Source organism: Podarcis liolepis, assembly GCF_965112155.1.
Source record: "Podarcis liolepis genome assembly, chromosome: 8".
Lineage (NCBI taxonomy): Eukaryota > Metazoa > Chordata > Lepidosauria > Squamata > Lacertidae > Podarcis > Podarcis liolepis.
This window is the reverse complement of record NC_139560.1, coordinates 63656242-63668328: the sequence shown is the minus strand read 5'-3', so window position 1 is coordinate 63668328 and position 12087 is coordinate 63656242. Positions and strand designations below refer to the sequence as shown.

Sequence of the window (12087 nt, the reverse complement as noted above, 5' to 3'; positions counted from 1 at the left end):
GAGGATTAGGCAAATTCAGGGAGGACATCAAAGACTACTAATGATGGCAATGCTCTGCCTCTGTTGCTGGAAACCACGGGAGGGGAGAGTGCTCTTGTGCTCAAATTCTGCTTGTGGGTTTATCACGGGCATCTGGTTGACAATTATAAGAACAGGATTCTGGACTAAATGGGCCATTGGCCTGATCCAGCAAGCTCTTCTTATGTTGGAAACAAGAGGAAGAATTAGAAGAGGGGAAATCAAGAATCTGGAGCAAGCAAGAAGCTGAGAACAGATGACTTGCCACTGCAACCTTCAAGGTGGGAGGAGTGAGAAATGCTAGTGAATGACTTAAGGAAGAACATCCAAGGCAGCGGTCAACTGGAGAGACTGAAGAGCAAGAGGAGAGAGAGAAAATTCAGAGGAAGAAACCAAGCAGTGTGGCTTATTCGATAGCTGCAGGAAAGTAAATGAGAATGAGAATCAAGGCGAACCAACAACAACATGGCAAAGAACTAAATTAGGATGACGAGGGCAATATGCAGTAGGGCCAGCACTGAGAGCAACACTACCAGCTAACCAGCGTGAAATAAGGGGTGGGGAAATGGAGACGTCAGAGAACAGCAGTCCAAACACCCTTGAAAAGCAAAATTGCAAACACTTCGCACAATGGCCTGGATCCAGACAAACAGCACAATCCTACCCAGGACTTTACCCAGAAGTAAGTCCAATGGAACTCAATGGGGCCTATTCCCAGGTAAACGGGGTTAGGATTACATCCAAAATCCGTTACACTTTGTAGCTTCATTGAAATCAATGAAGACATGTTGTTTCAGCAAGTTTAGATCCAATTGATTTCAGTGGGTTTAAAGTGTAACAGGCTTGGTGTTACTCGATATTTTTGATGGCAGGCAGAACACTTGTCTGTGTTGGTTTTCAACAAGCATTTATTTGCCCCCTTCCAAACCTGCTCTCAGTTAGGAAAAACAAAATGAAAATATTGATTTTTTAAATAAAAAAACACAAAATAAGTATCAGACTTTCCTTCCAATGTCATGTGTAGTTTGTCTCCCAACAGACCCCGAATACTTTATTTCGTCTAAACTATTAACCATGCACCCAGTTGAACATTTCAGGCTGGGAGAGCAATCTTTTCCACCAGAAAGCTAACAATATGACTACACTCCTGTTTTTATAGTTAGCTGAAGTTGTTCCAACACCCACACACATCTGCCTGAAGATGGAAAGAAGGGCTCCATCATCATAAAAGTAAGCTGTAGGGACCCTGCCTTTTCCTTCTTTAAAATAACAAGGCCCTGGTATGGCTATATTCCTATTAACCACTCATTCACTTGCCCACAAAGAGTAAGAATCCCTCCCGTGTAAGCAGTTTGCTACTTACTGTTTCTGTAACAGATAATTTGTCTGATTTTGCTGTTAACTGTCCTGATTTTTATTTTTATGGGGTTTTTTTAAATGTGGAAAGGCCGGGTACAAAGGTTTTACATTAGTAAGCTGCCGTGTGACATACACACAGGTAAGATAAATATTTTGTGGGCAGGTTCCAGCAAAACAAGCAAGGCACCAGAATTTTTTAAAAAAAAACCAAGGTGTGCAAATGGACTGCCAGGGGTATTATACCGCAGAGTAAATGAAGTTAATTGCGGGTTAATGGAGCAAACAGCGTTCTCCCATCATAGATGTTACTGTCCAAGTACATAATGTTCAATTTAAGGCCTTGTAAACGAAGCCTACCTTGCCGATCTTGGCAGTCCCCGAATTTTCAAGGTGCTGGGCCAACTGCTCCCAAGTTGGCGCCAGGGCCTTGCAGTGGCCACACCAGGGGGCAAAGAATTTGATAAAGTGATTGCCTAAAAACAAAACAAAACAAGGCGTATGTAAATAAACAGGGCTCAGTTCACTCATTTCAGCAGTGATTAAGTGTCTGTCTTTATGCAGACAAACAAGACTTGAAGGTGTACTGCTACTCTTTGCCATGACTGGGTTTCCATTCTCAAGAGGTGAGGATCCTGATCCCAGCATCACACAGCTGCCCTGTGTGAAACAGGGGGCTCGCTCCCACCTGTAGCTCCCAGTCACTTCCTCCATACGTCCCCAAGCATAACCACTTAGAAACCTTGGTAAGATAAGCAAGGTAACCTTGCCTGACCTTCTTCCCCAATCCCCTCTCTACTACACTGTAGTCAAAAACTTCATGCAGCACTTTCCTTTTTTTACACAAGGCTACTAAAGGTAAAAGGTAAAGGACACCTGGAAGGTTAAGTCCAGTCAAAGGTGATTATGGGGTTGTGGTGCTCATCTCACTTTCAGGCTGAGGGAGCTGGCGTTTGTCCACAGACAGCTTTCTGGGTCATGTGGCCAGCAGGACTGAACTGCTTCTGGTGCAACGGAACACCGTGACAGAAGCCAGAACGCATGGAAACGCCATTCACTTTCCCGCCAGTGGTACCTATTTATCTACTTGCACTGCCATGCTTTTGAACTGCTAGGTTGGCAGGAGCTGGGACAGAGCAACGGGAGCTCACTCCGTCGCGGGGATTCGAACCACCAATCTTCTGACCGGCAAGCCCAAGAGGCTCAGTGGTGTAGACCACAGCGCCACCCATGACACAAGGCTACTAAAGCATCTTGATTCCAAAATGTTTCCTCTAAAACGTCATCTCCTCTGAGTCTTGCAAGCCTCGAGGTTATCAGCAGGTGAAAGGTTATCAGATGGCCTTTTGGAGTTCTCAGTGGAGAAAGTTTGTTGGAGGTGCCAGAACAACAAGGATGGGAAAAGGCCTTTCCTTGAACCACTGGTCTCACTGGGTCTGAAGAAGGCTCAGAGCAATCTCCACCTGCCCTGGACGTAGGTTGGCAAGCATCAGGTCCTGGGTTTTAACAGGTTAACAGCCGAGTTCTGAGGATTACAGTTCATCTTAGTAAGCTGAAAGTAGGCGCCAACCAGATACCTATAGAAAGCTTGCCAGGAGGACCTGGCTGCTCACAGCCTCTTCGCTTTCCCCTTCACACAAACCAGTGAACTAGTCAGGAAGTCTTCAGTTGCATCCGAACTGGGAAACTATGGTTTATAGCTTTGGAACAATGCAGGGCATGATGCCAACATCCAACCACGGTTTCAGGCTTGCTCTGAAACCATTAACTGAAACCTTCCTGATTTCATAGAAACACAGAATTGTAGAGTTGGAAGGGACTACGAGGGTCATCTAGTCCAACCCCCCCTGCAATGCAGGGATCTTTTTGCCCAATGTGGGGATCAAACACATGGCCCCAAGATTAAGAATCTCATGCTCTACCAACTGAGCTGTCCTTTGTTCACTTGCCTACGTGAAATGAGTTGTTGTAGTGGCTACATGCAGAGGGCATGAGGTTGATTTGTAACTTGGCTTCAAAACTTGGGATATGAACGTTCAAAACATGGCAAGTGTCATTAGCAATGCTTGAGCTGTGACCCAGGAACTCTCAAGATGAAATCTCATTTCTGCTACACAGATTCATTAGATAGCCTATTCATTATGGGACACTGTACCACTGTTACATAACTTTATTAAATATAAAGAACATTTTTTTTAAAAAAAAGGAAGGATTTGCAGCGATAACTATCAAGTTACCTTCTGCAACATGCGTTTTGAAATTAGCTGATGTGAGCTCGTATAGACCCTGCTTCGATTCCGGGTCTTTGGGAGACTCTGGTTCAGACTCCTTCTCCTATCATACAAAGGAAAATTACATTAACAACGCTATTGTATCTCAAGACAGACACAGCTGGTTATATAGCTGCATGCATAATGAAACCGCAAGTATAAGTTTGTGGTTATACTCACAACTGCAAACATGACAACACTCGTTCGCATTTTCAGATAAAAGCATACACCTATAAGCTAACGTGCTGTATACACATTCGTAACAAAACTCATGCAATCCATCCAAATGTAACTACTTCTTGCATGGAATTATTCCCCCCCCCACACACAATGTATGTTATGTCCGCAGATCAATAAATTTTATTTTCCTAGAGCAACAAATGAGAGGCAGCCAAATTTCAAGAAAAAAACAAAGCAATGCTGGCAGCAGAAGCAGCAGCACTGAGGGCATGTTGTGGGGCTGCAGGGTGAGTGAGTGAGCGAGAGTGTGTTTGTTTGTGTGTGTGTGTAGAGCTCCAAGTTCAACCAGTTTACTTCCTTAGCCCACACCTAACCAGGAGAGCTTGCATTTGGTTCAGTGTAGGAATGAAGGATAAAAAAATAATAATACCCACATTCAGCTACCATTTCCCTTCAATGTGAACGGCATTGGTTTTTAAAAACATGGTCATTATTGATGGCTGTTCATCACTGCCCAGCTCAAATTATTAGAGGAAGAGGTAGGATAACACAAGGCCCCAGACCTTCATCTTGTCCAATTTTAGCCACATCGCATCCCTTCTTTATTTTCTAACACATTATCTAAGGGGGGAAATGCAAAACGTATGGCCTTCTGGTCTTCTATGGGCTCCCCTTATAATTCAGTAACTGATATGCTGTATTTGCACTCTTTTAAAAACAAATAAAAAACCATTTGAATGGCATTTTATTTTGTGTCTCCTGAAAGAAGTACTCTTTGATCACTTACAGCAGGTTCTTCTTTTAGTGTCTTCAGCATCCAGTTCTCCAGTGACTGAAAGTCTCTAGGTCCCTGGTATTTTGCAGCTTCTTGACCTGGTCTAAGCAGTTTCAGGCTGCAAATGCAAGACAACAAATGCAAATGTTTTAAAGGTCATGCGATGTCGAAACATTCTGAAAACGACTGTACTTTTCCCGTCATGTCCCAGCTCAGAGAACCTTCCTCAGGGTGGTCTCTTTAATCCTAATTTTTCAAAGTTGTGTTGATTTCAGTAGCATGGCATTAGGCTTTCCAAGGTTACAATTTCTCTGCAAAAACTGAAGACAGCTTCAAATCTAACTGTGATGCAGATAGTTTGAATGCCCTTTCACTGCCGTGAAAACGTAACAGTACCACCTTTTGTACCCAAAACAAACTATAGATTAGCGCCTGTGACGTCACTAGCATATTTGCACCTCCACTCAAACAATTCATGGAGCAGTTCTGCAACTGCTTTAAAATTGCTTGTATTGCTCTTTCTTGGTAATGTCAAGGGCAAAAAAAGGTAAAGGACGCCTGACAGTTAAGTCCAGTTGCGGATGACTCTGGGGTTGCGGTGCTCATCTCGCTTTACAGGCTGAGGGAGCCAGCATTTGTCCACAGACAGTTTTTCTGGGTCATGTGGCCAGCATGACTAAGCCGCTTCTGGCAAACCAGAGCAGTGCACGGAAACGCTGTTTACCTTCCCGCTGGAGCGGTACCTATTTATCTACTTGCACTTTTTTGGCATGCTTTCGAATTGCAAGGTTGGCAGGAGCTGGGACGGAGCAACGGGAGCTCACCCCGTCACGGGAATTCAAACCGCTGACCTTCTGATCAGCAAGCCCAAGAGGCTCAGTGGTTTAGACCACAGCGCCACCCGCTTTTACTAATATAAACTCTGCTTATATACACACGTATATATTTGAGGACAGCATGCCTAAAACATAAAGGGACAGAGCCAATCGCCTGTTTAAACTTGCAAGATATGTATTACAAGCCCAACTGCAAGGCTAGGTTCTCACACTACAAGTAAAGAGCCCATTATGACTACTGCTGAATGTTACACCTGTCTTCTTATGAAACATTTTATATCAGCATATTAAGAAATCTAAAGTGAAAAAAATGTTAAGAAACTTAGGCCAGAGGCCCATCACTATCTGCCCATACACGTTGAGTGAGGAGTCCTGGTTACCTGCCGTCTGCCAATAAAGCGTTGGATAATTCACAGCAAGTACGAAATCAAGAACCTGCCGACCTCATGCAACTTCAGCCTGCCCAGGCTGTGGGTATACACGCCCCACAGCAGGGAAGAGCTCATCAAAGAGAGGCTATATCTGCAGAATCATCTAACAGGCTACCCTTGCCAAGAAGCTTCCAGGGTGTCGTCAATTAGGTTCTTCCTGGTTTAGCAAATGAACACAGGCCTTGGAAAAGGAAATGCTCAGTAATTACTATCCCAGATGAGGTGTGGTCCTCTCACCCCAACCTACTGGAGCAATTCAACCACCTTCTGCTAGCTATAAGACCTTTGCATCACCTTGGCACATTTGCACAGCTGTTCCTCTTATCCATGCACAGGCAAACATATGGGTGTGCTCACTGCACTTTTCATTGAAACCCAAGAGGAGCAAGGAGGAAACAAACAGAATATTGGAAGGTTTTCAGTGCTAGTACTCCTCAGTCTAGATCCACTGAAGTTAATGAGCATGGCTAACGTAGGTTTATTAATTTCAATGGGTCTACTCTGAGCAGAAGCTAGTTGAATACAGCCCATTGCTTTTATTTCCTTGCGCAAATATGTATGTACATAATCCCATGGTACAGTCCACCAACCATGCTGAAGCTAAGCAGGTCTGGGCAGTGCCTAGGAGAGGCATTTTCTGGCTTCACGGTTTTCCCTGCATCATGATTTTTGCCATTGCCTGCTCTTGTGGTTCGCTGTCCCCTGAATGAGGCAGCTGAGAGCTGAGCCAGCAGAGTTAACAAGGGCTGCAGGAATCGAGAGAAGCACTGGCTGACTTCAGTGTTCCCCACATAGTGATTTTTGAATAGCACACAGACACAGACACACACAGAGAGAGACACATCATGATTCAAGATATATTGCCAGGGTCAAAAATTATGAAACTGATGTCACGATATGGACATCAAACCAGTTTTGGATGATATATTGATATTATCACCTAGCCTAAGTGCCTAGATGGAAGATTTCCCAAGAACCTCATAAATGCTGCCTTGAGTTCCCTAACAGAACAAAGGCAGGATATTAATTTAAGAAAACAAAGCAACAATATTAAGAGGGCTTTTTTAAAACAATGACTGTGATTGCTACATGGGCTGCTGCTAGGTAGAAGGTCTGTTCACAAAACAGGGGAAAAGAGGATTCTGGTCCTTCCCAGAAACAGAATCTAATGTATAATACACAATACAGTACATTCCATGCACTTTGCAAAAAAGACGAGCCTGCTGACATTTAGCATTTCACCACAATGCTACACTATAAGCACTCAAAAGCAACTGCCCCCCTCATGCTGGCATGGGCCTAAAGGGAGATACGCAGAACAATTAACGGATGCAACGTTAATGCGACTTTAAACGTACGTTGGGTACCCTCTGACACTATACTCAGAACACAGTGGCGTATCCGCAGTGCAGTCCACTTTGACGACATAGACCTGTGGATCTTCCATGCTGTTGTACTTGTCTGCAAGATCATTCCATGTTGGCTGCAGGCGCTGGCAGTGCCCACACCTGGGGTAAAAAAGAAGATGATTAATGAATTCATTTTCCTTTGTTACAGGGAATACTGAAATCATCTGCATATGGTTTAGAATCTCCATGTTCAACCACACAGAAGCCCGGGAGCTGGGCTTTGGTCCGATTTCAGGTTTCAGTTGATGTTTTTCAAACCGTCTTCTGGCGAAACACTCAGGTTCCTTGGAAGCTTATAGGTATTTTCAATAATGGCCGGAAAGATTCTCTAAAAGATTTCTCATCTCCTGTTACTGATGGGGTGCCACCAAGGGAGTGTACTTGATGCAATCTTAGTTCATGTGAGTTAACAGTGATGAGAAATGATATATAGCCTAGAACATCCCAGAAACCTCAGCATCTTGTAAGAATTCCATGAGAGACAGCCAGCAGTTTTCCTGCACAAAACTTGATACAATGGAAAGGACTCCCAAAATGTGCCAAGTCTGAAACCACTGTATCTAGCAACTAATGTGCCTCAAACATTTACCATTACTACTATTATTAATAATTACTTTTGACAAACACTCAGCAGTTTTAAGCATTTGTTCTGACATTAGTTAGTTACTTATGTGTCTAAAGTACTTCTTTGGATCCCAAACATAATAATGCTGCTTTGAATAAGAATGCATTGCAACAGCAAACAGTGTGAATGTTGAAGAAAATCAAATCATCAAGTTGATGTGAAGTTCAATCAAGACCAGGCTTCCTCAACCTCGGCCCTCCAGATGTTTCTGGCCTACAACTCCCATGATCCCTAGCTAGCAGGACCAGTGGTCATGGATGCTAGGAATTGTAGTGTCAAAACATCTGGAGGGCAGAGGTTGAGGAAGCCATCACTGGACAAGAAGCATCAGGTATACTCTGTAAAACCTCCCAATGTAGTGTAGGAAAGGCACTTTTCTTTAACCTCACAATATGTGTCACCCTGACCTTGATCCAGGATATCTATAAGTGGTTAGGAGCTCAAGCAGACCAATTCCATCTCCCTCCATTTTCTTCTATTTTTTTAAACCAATACTGTCAACATTCCACAGGTCCTAGAAGTCAAAATTGAGCTGCTTTAGGGCTTCCCAACATTTCTTTTTATTTTACAAAGTAGTATCCATTTTCAAAGGCTTTCCCCAAGTGTGCAGAAATCATCCTTTTATTTATAGTCGGCCTGTTTTACTTCCACACTGATTGGTGCAAGACCACACAAGTCTGGCATTACTGTATTGTGCATTAGAGAGATGTATGGGCCACTCATTCCTTTCCCAGGGTTCATTTGTCCCCTTCAGAGCAATTTTGCAAAGGCCAAAGCTCACATTATGATTTACCCTCTAGCAAGCCAGCTTGAATGAATTGATTAATTATGGTCACAGACCTAGATGTGTACCCAGAAGCATCTTGGAAAACGAGGGAAGACCATGAACTCAATGACTGGGGTGTGTGTGAGTATGTGTGTCACATAATGACTATTTGCAAATGTTACAACAAGTACGGGATCACTTGCACACATAGGGAAATTCCACCCCCACCCCACCAAGTGTCCCTCTGGCTACCACAAGGCATGTGTGGAGAAAGACAAAGGATAGTGAATCTTTTCATTCAAGTATAACACATAATGCAGGTGTGCAACACCTGTGGCCTTCCAGGTGTTGCTGAACTCAAACTCCTAGCATCCTTGACCACTGGCTATGATAGCTGGGGCTGATAGGACTTGGAAGTCCAACAACTCCCTGGTTTCCCATGTTAAAAGGGACATTTCCCTGTTATGAAGGTGGGGAAACCCAGATTGCACGTCTCAAGGCAGAAGAAATGCTCAAGTTCTGCCTTTATAACAATGAGCTGTATATGTGAAGACACCCACAGAAGACGCCTATTTGTATTGCAGAAAGAGGAATTGAAAACCTCTGGATTACAGTGGTACCTCAGGTTACATACGCTTCAGGTTACAGACTCCGCTAACCCAGAAATAGTGCTTCAGGTTAAGAACTTTGCTTCAGGATGAGAGCAGAAATTGTGCTCCGGTGGCGCGGCGGCAGCAGGTGGCCCTATTAGCTAAAGTGGTGCTTCAGGTTAAGAACAGTTTCAGGTTAAGTATGGACCTCCGGAACGAATTAAGTACTTAACCTGAGGACTCAACATAGTCCTCATTTGGATGAAGGGGGCAGGGGTGGGAACACCAGGAGAAAGCCTGGGCTAATGTTTCATGTTTTCCCCGTTTATCTTTCCAGCTATAAACTCACATTTGAAGTGGGGACACACAGGAGACCAGAGATACTACTGGAGCTAAAGGGGGCAACCTGACTAGGCCATTGCTAGCTACTTGAACTTGCCCCCCACGTAACCCAAGTGGTGACTAAGCTCCTGATCTGCAGCACAATTCCTACTAGGAGTCTACCCCTTTAAAAATAAAAATTTAAAGTCAGTTCAGTGCTGATTGAAGACTTCTCAATTATTAAGATGGTTGGGTGATGCCAGACGTCTCCTGCTTTGCCTTGCCAGGAGCTCTGTACAAATCAACACTTCCTATATTAACATCTCAGAGCAAGATTATCTGTGCATATAGACTCTGTCTCAGAAGGAGCTCTTTCTATTTACCTTTTTCTTTGCCCTGAGGCACAGACCTAGGAAAGATGTGAATTCTTAATTAGCTGTTTGCATTTACTGCAGAAGCCTCAGCTGCCTTAAGAGAAAATAGCTTGGAAACCACTTTTGCATGGGCTTTATTTGAGGCCTATGCAACACCGCTTATGAATTTTCAGTGAGTTAAAAAATGGCATTTTATTAATGATAGAGCTGGTCTGAGACCTACCAGTAAAACAAGTTCTGGCCCGAATTCTAGTAGAGCTAGGCTCAAATTAAAGGAGGGGAGGAGAGGGGGAAAAGGTTAACATGCTTTGTCCTGCTGTTTTGTTTAGATTCCAGGATGTGTGTGTGTATTTTTTGCTTTGTCTTTGGTCAGTTAGGACCTGTGAATGTCATCCAGCAATGACAGACTTATCTGCAACAATGGAAATGATTTTTCTATGGGTCCTTTGTATACCTATGAAAATTTGAACAAAAAAAGTATAAAAGACACAAATTCTTCCCTCCATTAGTTTTCCCTTTACTCTCTATTTAACGTTAGGCCAGATACATATTTTTTCAGTTTCTTTTTTAAGACACTTGAAAAACAGCAAAGCTTTTTTAAAAAAATAATGTAGGCAAAATACTAAAACTTTCTGTAGGCTAGCAATGTGTGAACAAATCTGCAACCCTGAAGTTGCCATTTTTCTATTCACAGAAGTTGTCTCTGCAATCTTCTGCGTGCCTCCACTCCAGAATGTACACTGCTCACATGCATAGCTCATTTGTGTGCGCAGTTACCCGACTTCTGTGCCGGCCATCGCGTGAACACACCTGCACTTAAAATGCACGCACAGATAAGTGATGAGCTACTTCGGGCATTACAGCTACCAATCGATCCGACATAACTTGCCCCCATGAACTTCTTCATTTAGCAACCTAAGAGCCCTGCCCACCTCGTCTCAACATCCTGTTCTTCTTACCAACCAGCTGCCTGTGGGAAGCCCAAAAGCAAGACCTGAGCGCTGATAGCCCTCTCCTGACTTGCCCATCCACCCCAACGACCCACTTTCAGAGCCACACTGCCTCAAGACAGGTACCAACATGGCTAGTATTTATACCCTGCCGGGTCCCACGGGCGAAGGGCGGCTTACGGTAATGCCATTAAACTCTCTCTGGGGACAGAGGGTAAAAGTCACAAGTGGGGGCAGGCTGCAGCAGCTCCTTCTGCAGGGAAAGAAAACCTCCTTGCGGGTTTCCTGCCCCTGAGGTGGTAGAGCACCTGCTCTCTCCCCAACCGCACCCAGGAATAGGGCGCAGAGGCTGCACAGCTAGATTAACAGAATCATAAGACTGTAGAGCCGGAAGGGATCCAGGGGGTCATCTAGTCCAACCCGCTGTCGTGCAGGAAGACGCAGCTGTTACTAAAAAGGGGGCTGCTGCTGCTGCGAGATCCCACCAACTTCTCCACAAATACCCAAGCCTTCGTGGAGACTTTTTAAAAGACCCCTTTGGACGCGTGTGCGCATTTGGGGAGGCAGCGGGTGGAGGATGATGGAGGAGGAGGAGGAGCCTCCGCCGCCCCCCACCCCAGCCGGCTGGACCCCCGCCCAACAGCCCCTCCGGCCCGCCACGTCAGCGGGAGGAGCAGACCTGGGCGCGCGCCCACCCCCTTCCCTTTCCCCAGGCCGCCGCCGCCGCCGCCGCTCACCACGGGGCGAAGAACATGACGAAGTGCGGCGCGCTCTGGGCGCCATGGCGGAGCATCTCGGCGCTGTAGAGGTGCCGCGCGTGGGGGTCCGCCTCGCCGCCCGCCTCCGTCCCCTCGGCCCGAGCGGGACCCGCGCCTAAGGAGAGGCAGCCGAGCAGCAGGGCCAGGCAGGCCGTGGAGTGGGGGTGGAAGGAGGAGGAGGCGGCCATAGCGGCGGTGCAAACGGAAAGAGAGCGAGGAAAGAAGAAAGAAGCCGGCCCGGGCCACGTCTCCCCTCCCGGGCAACCCCGCCTGCTGCTGCTCGCGCTGCGAGGGCGGCGTCTCCTCAGCCTCCGCCCCCGCTCCGCCTGCCTCGGAGGAGTCAAAGGGCGACGGGGAGGGGCCGGCAGGGAAAGGCCGGCGACGCCGAAGCGCGCTTCTTTTCCCCTCGCGGCTCGGCGTAAAGCTGC

The 12087-nt window shown here is 45.7% G+C and overlaps 1 protein-coding gene across 1 annotated transcript in view; it reads right to left on the bottom strand.

Annotated features, from left to right (window-relative positions):
- Positions 1-12087, bottom strand: part of TXNDC5 (thioredoxin domain containing 5) — a 27032-nt gene extending 14945 nt beyond the window's left edge. Inside the window, exons 1-5 of the mRNA XM_083519500.1 lie at positions 11639-12087; positions 7225-7374; positions 4612-4717; positions 3612-3708; positions 1735-1850 (exon numbers count right to left, since the gene is read on the bottom strand). Of these exons, the coding sequence (XP_083375626.1) occupies positions 1735-1850; positions 3612-3708; positions 4612-4717; positions 7225-7374; positions 11639-11847 (678 nt within the window). The 5' untranslated portion in view covers positions 11848-12087. The remainder of the gene's footprint in view (positions 1-1734; positions 1851-3611; positions 3709-4611; positions 4718-7224; positions 7375-11638) is intronic.